Genomic DNA, 18,781 nt, shown 5'->3' on the forward strand with positions numbered 1-18,781 from the left:
GCAAGATATTAAGCCGAATATGCAAAATTTAACCAATGTTCCTGTCAATTGGGGTGCAGGGTTTGGTCATAGCGCTGAATTTGCTGATTACCAGGCCATGGTACAACTTTTGAAAATGCTCCTTGATCATCTCTCCTTCCTCACAATCGTCCTAAAGTCTCCATTCGTCTCTTATGTGCACTCCCAATCAGTCCCAATAAAGTAACCTTTAAATTAGTTATATCCATTAACATGGGCCAGATTTACCAACTCTTCCTCCCACTTTCCCCGTCTCCTGTGTATCAAGACAAACATCCAGCAGACAAATTCATTGAATCTGACACAAATTGTACCGTATTAGAATAGTTTACAGCACCATTAATGATAAAGGCTTGCACAGTCTGACACCAACTACAGTACAAACATACACTCAGATCCTTTACCATCACATAAGATAAAGACAAGCAGTAAATCCATACTTTAGACACGGGAGATAAACAACTTTGATATTCCTGCTTGAAAAACGACTTTAAATGATTAATCGCTCATCAAAACCAGACCATGATCATCTTTTTCTTTTGATCGACTATATGATTTAAGCAAAGCAACATTCATTCGCAACAAGCAATCTCTAACATTCATTCTGAATTTCCTCATTCATAAGCTTTCTAATAAAATGTATAATCTGTTAATCTTCCAGAATGAAAACATATAGGCTAGGGCTTTATCCCTTTTACATGAGGAGTTACTCTGTCCATTCAAACTGCTAATACACTCAATAAACATCTGCAGATGAACATATTCCAGACACATGACTGCTCAGAAACACTTCATGTAGCACAGCGTCTCTCTCTCTCACACACACACACACACACACACACACTGCTGCTGAGTGGCCGTACAGCTCAGAGTGGAGCGGTACCTAATTCCCTCAACATATGCACAACTGCCATCGAACACGTGTCTGCCCCGTGGTTTAACAGCAGGGGGGTAAAACGATGTGTGTTGACCCTGTAGGTCAGTGTCAATCAGCTGTGGACTCTCAGTGGTTGGGTGTGACCACATGGGTCAGTGTGTGTGTGTCCTCAGTTGGCACATTTAACACGCTACACTATATTAACACATAACATTAGTAAAACAGATCGTATGACTCACTTTGTGAAGCTTCTTTCTAAATTCTGGAAAAATTACATCAATAAGCACTGATCATTTTATATTTTGTTTTATATTTGAGAAGCTGTGAGTATTTTCCAACAGTGATACTAATGGCAACATCTTGCAACTTGAAACAGAGACTGAATCTGTGAGCGTGCAAGTATAATCTCTGCATATAGCCTATGTTATGTATCTTGACTTCCTGGAGCTGATTGTGATATTGTCAATTGTCCAAAATTAAAATTTGCAATCACACAAGCAAAGAATAACAGTAAATGTTCACATACAGTATATGTATGTATAACAAGTAGGAACCAGGAAATTGTATAGTTTTTTACTGAAATCTTATGTGACATATTATGTGAATCAACAATTTTCGCACCATTAATCAATAAAAATCAATTAATCAGTGTAAAATGGATGAAAGGAAGATACAGCAAGAAACTTTCAGGGATCCTTTCCCTGAAAGTTTCTGTGTGTGTGTGTGTGTGTGTGTGTGTGTGTGTGTGTGTGTGTCGCATTGTCAGTATTTGAGATTGAATGTACATGAAGTGTGAGTGTCAGAAAACACTCGAGCTTGTGTGTGTATGACAAGTTTTGCATGTGTCTATGTGATTTAGTCTGCATCTGTGTGTGTGTGTGTGTGTGTGTGTGTGTGTGTGTGTGTGTCCACGTGTCCCCACCCCCTCCTCCTCCTCTCTCTCTATCGGACGATAATCTGAGTGTATTAATCTGTTGTTTGAACTCCTTAAGCACAGACTGTCTATCACATCTGCTCTCTTCACCCTTGTAAATCTCTGCTATTTATAACTAACTCTCCCTTTCTCCTCTTGTTCCCCTTCTTATTCTTTCTTTCTCTTTCTTTATCTGTCGACACACCTCCTTGCTCCAGCAGGATTTTGCCCCCCCACCCCCACCTCCACCTCCACCCTCTTTTTCTAACTATGTACAGTAAATCCATCTTCTCATTTGGTCAACAGACGCCTTGAAGAAACTCCTTACATCTCTGCGATCCCGCTCTCTGACAGCAGACGCTCCGCTAAAACAACGCTCATGTTACACATCCCATAGCAGATTTTGGAAAGTGTAAAACCAAGTATCATAGATTAACCTGCAGCTCATCCCAAACCACAAAAAAACAAAACACAACACACAAAAGATAATAATCATGAACAACTAAGCCACTGTGAGATGACGCACAAATGTGAGAGGTGAGGAAAGTTGTGAATGAATGGAGTGAATGAATGGGAGGGAAAAATAACAAATACATTTTTTTTTAAAAGAGGAGGAGAAGGAGGAGAGCGGTCCTTTTTTACCTGCTGTGTGATGCTGTCTCCCATCCGACAAGAGCGAGGCATCGGGGGAGAGGCACGAGAGAGAGGAGAGGAGGAGGGATGTGGAGATGAAGAGGCAGAGGGGACGGGAGGCAAAGTCACAGTCTTTGCGTCATCTGAGAAAATTTGCAGATTAATACAACAGCTTGGTGCTCTGTGTGCCACCCCCCCCCCTCCCCTCCCTTTTCCTCCCCTTTCCTCCCCCCTCTCACCCTCATTCCCTCACCCGCTCACATCCATCACATTGTCGTCTATTCGGTCGTCAATGAAAACAAAACCACTGTGGAGAGAAGATCAGACGATTATTGTTTAAATATTTCAGATATGGACGGCTGGTTGTAGGTGTTGCAGGTTGGTGGTGATGGGGGGGTGTAATGGTTACCCTCCCTTCCACAGGAGGGCGCTATGACTCTGCACTGAGTGGATAAATGTGTACAGTGGTTAGATTCCCAGCGAGGGATCCTCTGACAGATATCAGTGTCAGTCAAAGTGCACGGAGGCCGGTGGGGTGGAGCTGCCACATACTGCACATACACCCGGCTCCGGCTTCTGCTTCTTCCATGAACCACGACACTTAATCAATACACAGAATCACTGTGGAAATAAAAACCCCCCCGATGAAGAAGCTGAGGAGGCAGAGACGCTGAGCTGCAGGTGGGGGGTGGAGGGAGAGGGGGGGGGCTGTGAGTGACGGAGCTCCACGCTTTATGATTTATGAGCATCGCTCTTCTACTATGAACCAGCGTGACTTTGCAGACATGAATATGAAAACATTCCTCGGTTTGGTGTCAGATCCGTCACTCTGGCACGGCACTGAGATACAAGCAAAACTACAACTAGGTGATATGACTTCATTAAGCATCACAAACTGTCATCTTACTATCTTTAAACCAATAACACATTATTTTAAGTGTCTGATATTAACTTATTGATGCAGAGCTATATGCCTCTGAGCTCCTTCTTCCTCTGATTGGTTGATTGAACTTGCTGGTTGGTTGCCAAGTCTATTCTAATTTTAGTTACACAGGATACATCGCATTTACAGAAATATTTAGGTCAGTAAGACATTAGGAATATCAGTAATGTGATAATTTTTACTATCTCGCATTCATAAACGTTTGATAAATGGTTTAAAACACAAACTATGTTGAGTTTCTAAGCAGATTAGAAATATTTTAGTGATATTTTGACAAAAAAGCATAACTTATTCTAGGGAGGAATATTTTACAGTTTTGTTTTGTTTGTTTATCCTCTTGTTTATAAGAAAAAGTTAAAGTTGTTAAAAAACTACAGCATAGTGTGTTATAAACTGCTGCTACTTAAAAAAGGCTATAAAGGGGAATTAAAGGGGAAATTATCATAGATTCAGTTTATTGTCCAGCACTATACTATAAAACACACACACACTGTCACACACTCACACACAGAGTCCCAGAGGAGTGACAGATGGAGAGGGGCAGGATGGGAACAGGGGTTTGTACAACTGGGCCGGTGCCTCCATTGTGCAGTAGGTGCGCTGTAAGTCTATCCTCTACTAATTGCCAGAGCAGTTCAAACACAAAGTCTGCCTCTGAAATCCAACCCCGCCGGGTGTTGTACAGTGAGTAAACTTTACAATGTGCAACATTTTTCTCCTGGCAAAGAAAGGGGGACACAGAGATGGCCGATGGGAGAAGCGAGGGAGCGAGGGGGGACGAGCCGGAGCGAAGCAGAGAGAGACAGAGAGAGAGAGAGGAAGCACGACGAGTGTGAAAAAAACAAACAAACAAAAAGCGTAGAGAAGCAGAGGGAAGGTGTGGATCCAGTCGTCCAGGAGGAAGACGTAACTGTAAATAGATCTTTCACTATTTAGGCTGCATGTCTAATCTGGGCGCATCCAGACTGCAACGAATCTGTGACAAGGGAATGAAAGTGTAGCCGCTGTAGGTGGACGAGTCCTGTAAGGAGACACTGAGGAGGGACAGATAAGGAGACGAGGAGGTGGTGGTAGAGGGGGTGAGGGGGTGAGGGGGGGTGATTGAGAGGCGATCCGGGTAGAGAGACGACAGCGAGGTGCTGTAAGAGGAGAGGGAGCGACGATGGAGACGATGTAAACAAGACGGGCGACGGGCAGAGTGTGTGTGTGTGTGGTGGTGGCGTCTGAAGCCGTTTCATAAGCTGATGATCGACCTCGGACATAACACAAGATCTGACCGGACCGACACACTCGGAGGCAGCGGAGTCGGAGTCGGGGGGGGGGGGGAGGAGGAGGAGGAGGAGGAGGAGGAGGAGGAGGAAGGGGTGGGGGACACACCGCAGCCGTCTGCGTCCTGCAGCCACTTCAACCTGTTTCTCATTAAGCATTAAACAGAATTACCAAACCAAGTCCTCCGTTCCCCCTTAATGAGGGCTTTGCAGCTCCGATGCTCTCAACCAACCCCACACACACACACACACACACACACACCCGCCACCTCCCACCCGCAAAACCATTTTCCTGAAGGTGAACATTCCTCACACTAATTTCAGTTTCACGCAGGAAAGACTTGTAGCCGCATGCGTTGTTTGTTTGTTAGAGCGGTGGTGTGTCGGTTCAGGCATGTATATGTGTATGTGTGTGTGTGTGTGTGTCTGTGTGTGTGTGTGTGTGTGTGTGTGCATACTTTCCTCGGGGAGCATGTGTGTTGTTGGTGTGTTTACGTGTGGTCTGGCTCCAGACTCTGTCACTCTTACTCTCTGACCTTTAGTAAGCTGTGAAATTTAATTTCAGGCTTGGGTTGCTTTCTTCTGCACAGTCCTACACCTGTGCCAAATCTGTCCGTGGAGAAGTTGGACAGCAGCAGCAGCAGCTCGCAGCCGGGGGGACGGATGTCTGAGACAAGACGGGAGGTGACACACACACACACACACCCCCACCCCACCCCCTGCGCTGAATGACCTCACCTCTGACCCTTTACCTCTTTGCCACCGTGGCTGGCGACTGGGGCATTTCCAGGAGGCTCCGGCTAATTGGGTCAGATTGCGGAGAAAAGCCCATTACGCCTGAAATTGGAAACATATGCAGCTACACCTCAGTGTGTGTCTGTATGAGAGAGTGTGTGTGTGTATGTGTGTGTGTGTGTGTGTGTGTGTGGTGGCCATGGTAGTGCAGCTGAATGAAGGGGAAGAGGTGCAGTGAGTTCAGGAGGTGAGGTCAGTGATGAAAACATAAAACTAATCAGGTGGAGAGAGAGAGAGACAACGACAGAGATGGAGAGATTCAAAGTGTTGCAAAGACGGAGGAAGAGCTGATGAAGGATTGTTCACCGCTGGGGACGTCGGGGGGGTCCCAGTGTGTTTGACTCGGTCGCACTGAGGCGCTCTGTTGGCCTCGGCCATGACGGCTCGGCTCAGCTATTTTCTAGTAATTGCCGTAATAGCCACCGTCCAATTACGTCTCAGATCTGCGTTTCAGCTGACGGAGGATGTCCGAGCCGATGTCTGGCGGAGGGAAAGATTCAATCAGAGGTCGGACTCGTAACGGTGACATCTGGAAACTGAGAAAAACACCTCAGTGTGTGTGTGTGTTTTGTTTTCCTGATTGAAATATGAGCATCACTGAGGAGGTCAGGATTCAAAACAGTTAAATTATCCCGGTGAAAACGATGTCAGACTTATGACCGAGTGTGTGTGTGATGGTGCCAGAGGTTTTCCTCCTGTAGAAAGCAGAAAGGTACCATAAAAACAGACCTGTTTTTGCTTTTATGGGGCTTTAAAGGGATAGTTCAACATTTTGGCAAATTGGCCCATTGCCATAATCCCTATAGTTTTAGGAGTAGGTTCGTTACCTTTAATTGTCGGTGCAAGCCGCGAGCTGCTCAGAGCTACGCTACGGAGGCTAATGAGATTTCTTGGTTTCCCTCATCAGACTCATCAAATACACAATCCAACAACTCCAAAACGCTCTGGTGGACAAGTTGTGACCTGCACATTCACCACGCTATGAGATAATAACAGAACGTTACGAGACAGAGTCGTTTTCGAGGTAAATGCAGAGACTGCTTGCTGAAAAACTGCCCCCGACGAGAACGCGCATCAGCGGTTTTGCATGAATTTACCTCTAAAACAACTCTGTTATTATCTCATAGCGTGGTGAATGTGCAGGTCACAACTTGTCCACCAGAGCGTTTTGGAGTTGTTGGATTGTGTATTTGATGAGTTTGATGAGGGAAAGCAAGAAATCCCATTAGCCTCCGTAGCGTAGCTCGGAGCAGCTCACGGCTCTGCTCCGCCGTTCTAAAAATAGCTTGCACCGACAATTAAAGGTAACGAACCTACTGCTATGACTATAGCAATTATGGCAATGGGCCAATTTGCCAAAATGTTGAACTATCCCTTTAACAATAGTCCTGAAAATCTGTTTAGGCCACAAAAACGGTGTTTGCTGAAAAGCCGATCCCCGTTTGGGAAAAAAAAAAGAAACTACTGAGTTTGATTCCTGCCGTTATTGGGACTTATCTCTAAAGGCTCTTGGTGACTTGTGGATTAAGAAAATCCTTTAATGTGACATGTTATTGTGACAGTCTCAAGGAAAACTTGTTCTTTGAATGAAAGTGGCTGCAGCTACTTGTGAAGGTCTGAATGTAAACGTGTGTGTGTGTTTGGGTGTGTGAGTGAGTGAAAGGGCAACAGCCTAAGACAACGACGTTTGCACATCCCTGCCCTCTCAATCGTCATCTTTATTTGACCGTCACTCATGTCCGCACTTAGCCAACAACTTTCTCCTGCTGCCTCTCTCTCTCTCTCTCTCTCTCTCTCTCTCACTTGAACTCTCACTGATGCACCCTGGGGCGGAAATATCTAAGTGCATGCAGGGCAAGTTCAGACAAAGAAGGAGATAGAGAGAATGGTGGGAGGGTTGAGAGGATTTCAAGCGACTGACAAGAGGGAGGAATGCCGTGAGGAAGACACCGGGGAGTATGTGTATGTGTGTGTCTGTGTGTGCGTCTGTGTTTGTCTTGGGCAAGTTAATGGTAAATCTGGCAGAAGATTAGTGCAGCTACTGTGAGGAGGGCACGGTCGGGAGAGACGGGGCGGAATGGGAAAGACAGCGAGTGTATATATATGTGTGTGTGTGTGTGTGTTTGCGCAATCAGTCAACGAGGGCACGTAAATGAACGCTCCCTTCCATCTGAGGGTATTGACAGTGTTAAATGTCTCCGTCCCTGAGTGAAGACTGCACTTTAGTCTGCCTCTCTATACAGAAGTGACCCGTTTTAGCGGCTTGGAGTTTGAAAAACCTCTTTTCATGATCCCCCCTTCTCTTTCTGTGTCTCCTCTCCCCGGTCCCTATCTGTCCCATCCCCAAACTCTTTCATGAGCAGTCTCTCAGGGGCAGGGTTGTAACACAACCCTCCCCTCTTTTGTCTCCATTCTTTTCCTTATCCTTTCATCTTTTTAAACATTCAGGGGGAAAGGGGTTTGGTGAGATGGAAACCACGACTTGGTAAAGGAAAGAAAGAGATAGCATGTGAGAGAGCGAGAGAGAGAGATAGAGGCGGGAGGGAGGAGGGGGAGGCAGAGTCTCCCCTCTCTGCTCATCCGCCAATTTATGGCTCTCCCTTTTCAACAAGGCCATTCAAGGTGGGGAGGCTCAGTGGATGCGCCTTTCTCGTGGGTCAATAGCGGTGAACCCTCAGTCTGGCCTGTATGGGGACCACTTATCTGCTCCGAGGACCCGTTGAACTGTCTGTCGGCCTTGTGTGTCCTCCGTGGGCCTCCATTGTGTCTCCTCCTTGCCGAGTTTCCCCCAAAGACAACGTGAGCGGACAGAGCCGGACCGGTCGCCGGCTCCTGTTTCCACGCTTTCAACTTAAAAGGCGTCGTGAACCGCCTGCACTCACCCAACCTAAAAAAAAAACACACAGACAAACAACAACTGAGTGTACATGTTCCTGTAATTAAACCGCATAGGAAATCAGCATATGACTGTGAGCACTGATGGTTTCATGTTTAAAAAAAAGAAGAAAAAAACATCCTTGTCGGTGCGGGGCAAGTTAAGACATGGTACAATACCAACCTCTTGTTTCCAGTTGTTTGTACACATTGTGATGTCTCTTTGTCTCTGAAATAAAAGCACACAATAAAACATTTCAAATTAATGATGAATCTTTATCCACACTGGAAATGAAAACACTGCTCTGAGAGTTCATCCCAATATTGTTAGAGATGTTCTCACAAACATGCTTCCTTCACTTTCACTTTCTGTCCAGTTCATTTTCAGCCTTCAGACTGTGCTGATCACCAACATTTCAAGCTAAGTCTAAGTCTAAGTCTAATGTTTTGTGTCATTATCTTTCTGCAGTGTCGTCCTCTGTTACCTGTCTTTGCCTCACCTTTCTGCAGTACAGCAATCTCCTATTATTGCATCAGAGGTTGGAGTAACAGTTCCCACACTGTGTTTGTACAGACAGAGGGTGTGTAAAGCATTAATTATCCCGGCTTTGTTTACTTCCCTTGCTGCAGGAAAGCTTAAAGTTAACATTTTTTGAATCCAACAAAAAGTTAATTTTTTTTGTTTTTTTTGTTTTTGATGTACTACAGCCTCTTATCGTTGTAACATAAAACTAGAGTAAACGAGGATGTCCATAAACTAACTTGACAAACTGACTTGGCACTTCATAATTCCCATGAAAATAAACAACCGCGGGAAACGAGCCAAAGCAGGACTATGACAAAAATGTGTGTAAGAATGCAGTGCCAAAAGATATCCTTGCACGCATTAGTTTTCAGTTTCCTCAATAATAAATATGTCACTTCTGACATCCAAGATAAGCCGGGACATGAACGCAGTGGGACAGTGACTGTGTGGGTTAAGTGCGATGAATATTTGCATAAAACATTGGCATCCCGCCAGTGTTACGCAAGAGTTATCCCTTGAAATTTCACATCCGAGGTTATTATCATATGAAGTGTTTATAAATAATAGCTGGTTGGGGTGATGATGATGGGTGGGATTTAGGGGGACACCGTGCTCAACATTGCCCCGGGCCCTGAAATCAGCAGTTACGCCCCTGTTGAGACGCATGTGTTGAATTAAAAATATAGTGCACAATACATTTTAAAGAAAAGTTGACCCAGATTTTCAAGCAATCTGCCAGCGTATAGAGTATCTTATGAAGTATTTTTAGGATATATTTTGAAACATGTTCTGAATGTTTTTCATTCTGTAGAGACTTTTTCTTTGCATGTGCTGTTCTGTGTCTACAACGCTTAAAAGTAGGTCTTGATAACCACCGATGAGGACATCAAAACCCAAACTATCCTGTCAAAGTGCCCTTGAGCTAACCACACGTATCTGCCGCCAAATAGCCAGAAAGTGAGCACACGCACAAATATATCTGGCACAAGCAAACAGGAAGCAATCCGAAAACAGACTCGGATTTTAAAACATGAGGCGACATCCTCCCGTTTGATTGTGCCAAATGGGATTATGTTGCAGCACCCTTTGCACTTGCAGACATGGGAGCCCTGACGAATCGCAACACCCAGCTTCACTACACAGCTTGTTTGTAATAATTTGCACCGTTACCAACCCAGAATGAACTCTCATGTCTTGGACCTGTGTCAACAACACACTGCTGGTAATTCATCAAATTGCTTTCTTGTGAAGTGTGGGGCGGGGATGAGAAAAAAAAAAGAAAACGAGGGGGAGGTAAAGGTAAAGAATCTCAGTCACGCACATGTGAAGTCACACAACTGGATATATCAATAGCTAGCGAGGAAATATGACTTTTTTGGATACGTTTGCGCATTAAAAACTTGCCTAACAATTAAATAATGTGCGCCTTTGTGTTGGAAACAAGTCTCGTACACATCTGCTCTCGAAGACGCGTAAAGTTGGATCTCGTTTCAATATACTAACCTCCCGAAGTAAAGAAAAAAAAAAAACTTCGTCTTGTCTTTGCGCTTCCCAGGAGAAATCGGAGTCGTTCGGTTGTCAAGCTAGCGGTAGCTAACGAGAAGCAGCGCCGGAAGTAACCGTTGGTGTCTTTGAAAATAAAAGCCCCCGTGCCGGTGTCTAGCGTTCCACCAAGAACAAACTCACCCCGGGGTTTTTTATTTTGAAATCCACAACCGGAAGTTGTGTTTCCAACTCGTGCTAACTTCACGGACTGTCCGACTTTACGCGTTCCAGGCGGAGTTCAGGTCTTAAAACATTTGGCCAACTTCTTCACCTCTCCACTTCTTCGTTCACATATTTGAACTCAGATACCTCCCCCCTCGGTCCGCCTCGGAGGAGTAACAACTCATGGAATATCTACATTTTAAGTCATATTTTCTTTTTTGATACCTTTCTGGGCTTTTTTTTTTTTTCACTTTCTCCTCCGCTCAGTTTTGGAGGCGCTTCCCCGGACAGGAGACAAGTTTTCTGGTTCATTTTTCTTTTTCTTTTCTTTTCTTTTTTACTCGTCGGATCTTGAGGGGCCACATGCAATGTCACGGACTATTAAAAGAAGAAAGAAATGTTTGTGACTAGTCTGCGGTAACGAAAGTGCGAAAGTGTTGTTTGACTTTAATTTTTTAAACCAGTTGAGCAACTGGCGACAGGACTCTGAAATCAATGTGGTGTCAGCTGGAAGGACGCGGGGTCCGGATCTCACCTAAACGGTACGGTTTTAAATTATACAGGAAGGCCTTAAACTACACACTAAACACTATTATTAGCACGTTTGAATTATTAAAAATATCATCGATTTATTCAGTCTACTAAATACACCCGCAGTTACATAATGATGTAAAAAACAAAACAAAAAAAACACTTAACCATTTCAATATGTTAGTTTATGAATCTTAACAGTTTCATTATTTAATTATTAAGCATTTAATTATATATTAACACGGTTATCTGTCACTGCGACCACCTATCAATGCACACAGAAATGACTGACATGTTTGAAAATTGATTGATCTTTTCTGTTCAATTGTATCCCATCTAGTTCCTAAGAATGCCAAAAGGAAACTTCACTCCAGATAAGCTTATTAAATCAAACCGACCATAATCCCTCAGTGTTGCACATTTTATTTTCTTTGGCCATCCTGCAGCTGCAGTCTATTCCACATTTTGTTTTCGTTGGCAGTCACTCAGGTGAAGTGTGAGCTACTGACTCACAATTCAAACCCGCAGGTAGATCACACAGGTTGCGTTTGCAAACATACCTGCAGCTGATGTCTCAGGTCGATATTGTCAACAGATCTTGGGTTGATCAGGCTCCGTGGGAGGTAGCTTCCTGGTGCAAGTGCAAATGAAATGAACACGATTATAATTTCCTCTCTCCAGCTCATGCATCCTCTGTAAAGTACTTGTAAAATGTTACATCACACTAAAATGTACGATATAAAACGAGCTTTTAAAAGATAAAGATGTTTATCATGTTTTTTTTTTTTGCACTAATGCATGTACAGTGCCTTGTCTAAAGTGGTGCATTTTCAGCTCCTGTGTAATTGTGAGAGAGATATTTCACAGAAATGTCAGTGATGACTGAGTTTTTCATATGGAGCCAATGTTATAGAGGAGGGGTCTGGCTCCTGCAGGCTGAGCTGGTATGAAACAATCACAGACCTGGAATTAATGGGGTGTTTGCACAGTGAAAGAGCTGGGCATTGTAAATAAGCCTATGAGAGGCCAAGGCTTTTTACTTTTCCCTTACAGACAGAGAGAGGGGGGGCAAACATTTACCTGTACATGTGTTTTCCACATCACATGGTGTCACAGCCGCTCCTGTTGTCACTGTCTAATGGTGGCACTCAGATGCATTTCAGACAGCTTAGTCACACCGAACCTGTCATAAAAAATCTGCTGAAAGACGCAATGTGAGGTGCAAACTGTTTTTAGGGAAACTTCCTCCAATCATCTGGCCTCCAGACGTCTCCCACCCCCGTCACTCTTTAGGTTACAGGACTTCAAAGAGGCCGGATTAGGACGGAACGGGGCCAACACTAACACACATTGCATTATCTCTCTGTCAGATGGATGTGTCTTAGCCACACATCAGGGAGGGGATTAGTTTGTTAACAGGCTAATAGCACAGTAGCCAATGCCAGGTGTGGCGCTGCTTTATGGCGTCTGTTTCCTGGGGAGGGTCTTGTGTGTGTGTGCCATAACTCCCCCTGATTCCTCCGTCAATCAGTCAGTCAGTCAGTCATCCGGATTAAACCTCTGCGGTTCACACTGGCAGCAGTCAAACCAATTTACCAGGTGCCAGACTTAAATCAAGAGATGTGTTTATGTGTCTGTTGTGTTCGAAGCTGCATGACAACAAGATGAAGTGTTTTCGTGATGGTTTCAGTCGCTCAGTAATAAAGAAAAACAAGAAACAACAAATCGGGCAGCTGTGTTGATGAACAAGTAATCAATCAGATCATTTACTATAAGCCAAAAAGTAATGATAATTTGCAGCTTTCTATGGTCTCACATTTATGTAAAAACAATTTATCCAAGTTTTAGTCTCCCTGAATTTTGAAATTGCTGCGTTTTTAATATTTTTTCTTACAGTCATCAGATTGTTTATGCACAAATAGATCCATTGATTAATTGCAGGCTTTATAGGAAACAGGAGAAACGAGCACACATTTTTGTAACAAGTAAAGTAATAAATAGAAACAGTCATGAGATAAAAATCGTAAACAGTGGTGCAGTGGGAGGGAAAGCAAAGTGTAAAAGATCAGTTACAAGCTGTCACTTAAAAATGTTCCCTAATATCCTTTCGGTATGTTTGTGTATTGCTCAGTTTAGTTGAAACAAGTTGAATGTCTAGGTTTTTTATTGTGTGTAGTGTTTCTGAACATCTCGCAGACTCATTATAGTGGATCTACGTGACACACGCACACAGAAGAAAAAAAAAAAAAAAAAGAGTAGAAGAAAAGAGTATTTGCAACCGAGGCCTGTTCTGAACTATTTCATCTATGTGCAGTCACAAGGAGTTGGTAAGGGAGCCAGTGCCGTCCATGGAGGCCTCAGATCAGATAGTCAGGACATAGTTTAGTCTATTCAGTCATATTTAGTGTGTTTATTCATGGATTTTTGGCTGATGAGGTGGTTGGTGTCTGTCTGTTTGTGTAGGCCTTGTCCTGTGGTTTCAAGGTATTCTTCCCGCGCTCGCTGGGGAATATTTCAGGTTACGCAAATTAGGATTAACCAAAGTTTGTAGTGTTGAGTCGTATTTATTTAAACGTCACATTTTAGAGAGAGCATGGGATTTGTGTATGTGAGTATGTGTGTGTGTCTGCTCATCTTGGGTGGGTTGTTGAAGGAGGGATGGGGGGGGTCAGAGTGCTTGGGTCTGGTCCAGAGGTTGGAAGAACGTCGTGGTCCTCGTCCAGCCTTGCAGGGAGCTCAAATGATGCATGTCATTGTAGCAAATGGAGCGTGGTGATGAAGTGCTGCTGCTGCTGCTGCTGTTTTACTAAGAAACCACTTAGAGAGTCTGCTCGCCTGCCTTCTGTGTGGCGTCTGAGTGCTCCACGAGAAAGTCCTTAAGAAGCATATAAGTCTCCTGCAACAGAACAAACACCAGATTTGTCCTGGATATCCCCCCACCCTCTGGTTTAGACGGTCCTCTTGTCCCCGTGTACTGTAGCTTCTCCAGACTGTGCCCGCCGTAGCTGCGTGTTCCACTTTTCACTTTTTGTTTTCAGCTTTAATTGACATTGGCAGGTCGCTCTGCATTTCAGGTGTGTGTACGTGTTTACCGTTTTTAATCAACTGTCATCACCTTAACACCTGGGTTTATTTGGCAGGCCCAGCGTTTGTGTCTGTAGCCACAGCAAAGCCAAAATATCAACGGACTTTAATATGATTTACCGTCAGCGGTGTCAAGCAGACACTTAGAGCGCCCGAGGTGACTGCTGAGTGATGTGTCAACCAATCCTCGTCGCTCCTCGGCGGCTGCATTGTGTCCAGGGTGTGGCCCTGCCGAGTACAAGTCCTGCCACTGAAAGGATTCGGTTTTGTCACTCACGCGGCAACACAGCGGTTGCTGATGAAACATCCTCTCAGTCACTCTCACACGCCCGGACAGAGAAATACAAACACGCCACAAGCAAACAAACACAGTCATGGCATCCACTCCTTTGCAGTTACCTTCTGCTGCCCCGTGCCCCCTCCGCCCCCGCCTCCAGCCGGAGGAAACCTTGACAGAGCCTCGCCAGTAAAGCTGCATCACTGACATTCTCATCATTCCACCTATTTTAACTCTTTCCAAGAGACGTCCTCGCTGCTTTCAAACAAATAACTAAACTGATGTTTACCTCTGGCCGAGAGAGGCTTGTGTGCGTTCTGCCTGAACGCCGTCCCGCTCTTCGTGCCACATGTATGGGTGACTGGAATATTTTTCCACTTAGTCACAGAGGGAACCTCACTTTGAAACGCAAGTGAATCATCTCTGGCTTGAGTCATATTTTTTGTTTCGTACAGATGGTGTCATAGGTGACGAACGCATACAGCTGAAAAGTCTCACGCATGGCAGGGAAAGTTTACACTACACAAAGGAGTGTTTTGTTTGAGTGTTGTAATAGGTATTGGAACAACTTTTCCACGCATCACCAATGGAAATATTGTCTTGTAATCAAGAAGAGATTTTTATCAAGTGTAGTCACTTCTGCTTCTGCTTAGTGTAACTTTACTTACTGTAACACTTAAAAATAAACCAGGAACAATGAACCAATACCGACAATTTTTGGGGACAGGGGGCGGAGCTAAATAAATCCAAAACCATGTCAGTGCAGTGAGTGAGAGTTTGCACCAGTAATTACTGTACGTTCACACCAAAAGCTTCCAAAGAGGCAAAATATTTTTAGCCGCTTTGGTCGCTCTTCATGTGACTGACGTCAAAGTTTGAATGTGCTGGTCATTTAAAGGAGCCGAAGGTTGCCGCCAAACCGCGTCAATTACCATAAAGTTAACCGAAACATGTGGCTCAATAAGTAAGACTAGATGAGCTTACAGCCCCAGTTTTTGATTTTTTACATCACATTCTATATGTGGAAACTGTATTAAACAAAATATTGATTAAAGCTGAGCAGTTTTGATTAAACACACCTCTGGAGAGGAACCAGGATGATACCTTCAGTCATGTTTCATCCAATCCTTGAACAAAAACAGACTTGAACAAAAATAAGTTACTCAATACTCAATTTTACTAAAGTTTCTGGTTAGTCTTCTCAGCCAATCCACAATTGGCCATCTACTGTACTGCTGTTATCTTCTACTTGTGCAAACCTGTCATTTCTCAGCTCCTAAAGGAATTATTGGGAACATTTTCTGCAGTACTTGTTTCATAGTTTCATCATTCATAGTTTACCTATTCCACCACTAATCCCTCTGTGATTAAAAGTTAACACAAAGTTTAGATAGTGCAGCTTGTGGCTGGCTAGAAGTTTACTGTTGTGATGGTTGCACATCACCCTCTGGCTAAAAGTCTTCCAGTCCAAGGTGACAGATGTATTATTTCATGTTCCGGCAGCACCTTTCCAAAAGAAAACAAATGTGCCCACAGCCCAGGTGTGAACAAGTCAAATACCTACAGGATATACTGGAAACACCGGCATGTTTTCCTGCTATCTGTGTGGTTTTGTGGACTTGATGTAATTGATACCACAGATCTAAACAGAAACTTTAAAGAAGGTTTTGGATCCTAGAGAGAAAAAAGGAAGAAAAATCATGTCCTTAAAAGCTGTGAGGGGAGGTTTGTTCCTCCTGGGTTGTCTATTTAATCCATTTCCTTTTGGCTGTTAAGTCTCTGACTTGCATACATACCAGGTTGTCAGTGTATCTGTTTGAAGGTCAGCCTTTCAGACGCCAGAAACTATGGCGTTCATAGTCGACCTCTGTCTTACAACATGAAGAAGCAGAGGGCGACCTCGCTGTTCTTGGTCCTATTTTCCACAAGTTCTGCCAACATTTTAAAGCCATACCTCAGCGGTTAAAGCTCCAGAGCCATAAAGCTGCGGGCCACTTGTAAAATCTCTCATTTTACATTTTAATTGAGGTACTTAGTTTGACTGTATAAACCGCAATTCGCATTATATAAAATAACATTGTCTCCCTCTCTCTCTCTTTAAACTGCCAGCTGATACGTCCTGGGAGTGATGCACTGGCTTCCCCTGGTTGCCATGGTGATTGCCTCGGCCCTGCCCTTCCCTCACAACCCCGTGTCCAGGATTGCTGCCGCGACAACAGAGCCTGGCTTTGACGACCACAGAGAGCGCCGTCATGACCCGGCCGCCAGCCTCGCAGCTCCGACTGTGGACTACAACTTCCATGGAAATGCCTCACAGACGGACTTAAACAGACAAAACCTCCAGAGCCCTAAGGATTATGTGAAATCCTCCGCACATGAAGAGACCTCCACGTTCCAAGTGGAGAAACAAGAGACATACCAATCAAATAGCAACTCAGGCAGCAATGACAAACACAGTGTCAGTTCGGATATTCCCACAGAAGCAGCAACACTCAGGACCGAGGGTATTTCTGAGGATAATTCTTTACCAAAGGACTACAAGGCTGAAAGTAGGAGCAAAAGCAGGCAAGATTACTCCAATTTTGTGAACTTCTCCAAGAAGGACAGACTTCAGGACTCTACAGATCGACCGTTGCAGGTTTCTGCAGCGGAAAACCACAATGTTGTCAGTCCTGTTGCAAACCGAAAGGGTCAAAGAGGACCAGAACCGACTGTTCCCTCAGAGCAGTTGAGAGATACAGCATCAACAGTGAGGACGGGGATGCAGCGGACGCCGGGAGCGGAGAGACGTCCGGCTGAGGAGAGGTTGACGCTGGAGGCAGGGCTGGGTCTGGGAACCGGGCTGGATAGCATCCTAGAGGGAGACGAGATGTTTCTGGATGCACATCCTCGAGTCCTGTTCTCACCCTCCCTGTCTCCCCCAGAACACCCACCTCACCTGCTCATGTTGGAGACTGGCCTGCTGGAGGAGGACGGCGACGGGGAGGAGCAGGAGGACGTGGACGGACACATCGAGGGACACGGGGACCGGGCGATCGACAGGAGCACGACTCTGAGTTGGATAGATTCTGCCAGAGTTAACGGCGAGGGCACCCGTCCCGTCAAAAGAGACAAACGCTCACACCTGATGGACAGACGGAGGGGGGAAAAGTCGGTGTGCGAGTCAGAAAGCGGTTGGGTCACCGACAAGAGGACCGCCATCGACTCTCACGGTCATATGGTCACCATCTTGCAGGAAATCCAGACCCAGACAGGACCACTCAAACAGTACTTCTATGAGACTCGCTGTCGCCAGGCCGAGCAGCAGAGCAACTCTAGCCGGTCGAGGGGTGCGGGCGCGGCGGCGAAATCCCCGGCGATGGGTGTAGCCGGGGCGGGCTGCTTGGGCGTGGATAAAAAACAGTGGCTGAGCGAGTGCAAAGCCAAGCAGTCGTTTGTCCGAGCGCTCACCAAAGATGAAAACAACAGAACCGGATGGAGGTGGATCCGCATCGACTCGTCCTGCGTCTGCGTGCTGCTGTCCAGAACCAATCAGGTGGCAGGGAGGGAGGTCTTGTCGAGGAAGGGGAGAGGCTGAGCGAGGGAGAGGAGGGAGGGAGGTATGGAAGGGGAGGGGGCGGGGGGGTTGAGGGAGTTTGCAAGAAGTAGAAAGTGACACAGAGCAGAGCAGCTGTGACATGCTGCTTGCTTAAAATGATGGAAGATATTCCTGCCTTAATCCACAGTTTTCCTCCTTTTTCCGATCCCTCCTTCCACCTCAGCCTCAAAAGACTTTTGAAAAAAACAAGAAGACCTCAATACTAGCTCTAAGGAAAATTGTCATTCATAGAGATTTTACTTTTAAAAAGTACTGTTTTTGTATGATTTATCTTTCATAATCTAAGTTATTTTTGATTAGTATAGCATGTGTATGTCTTTGATATTAATATATTCCTTTATGTGTACAATATGACACCAGTATACCTTTATATATGAAGCTATGTATATCTGTGTGTATTTATAGAAGAAGTGTCTGATGATAATTCCAGCCTCTGGTCCAGTCAGGTTGTGAGAGGAAGGAGCGCCACCTACTGAGGCTCCATTTTACTGCTCCACAACTGGACATCTTCTCTTGTTTGAAGACGTTTCACCCCTCATCCAAGAGGCTTCTTCAGTTCTGAGACTAATGCAAGAAACACGGGTATTTAAACCCAGAGTGGGTGGTCCTATGTTTGGTCTCTGGTGAAACCAAAGTCACATGAGCCTGTGAATATTCTCATTTGTCCAGGTCATCGTTATCCCCAAAGAAATTAAAATAAAAAGCAACTGGACTTAGACAAATAACCAAGTCCAGTT

At 44.8% G+C, this 18,781-nt stretch overlaps 2 protein-coding genes across 5 annotated transcripts in view; one reads left to right on the forward strand and one right to left on the reverse strand.

Annotated features, from left to right (window-relative positions):
* Positions 1–18,781, reverse strand: part of slc1a9 (solute carrier family 1 member 9) — a 45,777-nt gene that overhangs the window by 26,038 nt on the left and 958 nt on the right. Inside the window, exons 2-4 of one of the 4 annotated variants that reach the window (XM_085783539.1) lie at positions 12,166–12,268; positions 11,646–11,716; positions 8,497–8,550 (exon numbers count right to left, since the gene is read on the reverse strand). The gene's annotated coding sequence lies outside the window, so the exon portion shown is untranslated. Of the gene's footprint in view, positions 1–2,450; positions 2,666–8,496; positions 8,551–11,645; positions 11,717–12,165; positions 12,298–18,781 lie in introns of those variants that run through there. The other 3 variants (XM_085783540.1, XM_085783541.1, XM_085783537.1) reach the window with 3 other exon arrangements.
* ntf4 (neurotrophin 4) lies at positions 10,561–18,061 on the forward strand. The gene is made up of 2 exons (XM_085783544.1): positions 10,561–11,096; positions 16,556–18,061. The coding sequence occupies exon 2, from the start codon at positions 16,575–16,577 to the stop codon at positions 18,021–18,023; it is 1,449 nt and encodes a 482-aa protein (XP_085639670.1). The 5' UTR covers positions 10,561–11,096; positions 16,556–16,574; the 3' UTR covers positions 18,024–18,061.

The sequence above is a fragment of the Trachurus japonicus genome, chromosome 8 (genome assembly GCF_045865225.1).
Source record: "Trachurus japonicus isolate A0001 chromosome 8, Traja_1.0".
Taxonomy (NCBI): domain Eukaryota; kingdom Metazoa; phylum Chordata; class Actinopteri; order Carangiformes; family Carangidae; genus Trachurus; species Trachurus japonicus.

Coding starts and splice junctions, on each gene's coding strand:
- ntf4 (XM_085783544.1), top strand. CDS start 16,575: ATGCACTGGCTTCCCCTGGTTGCCATGGTGATTGCCTCGGCCCTGCCC.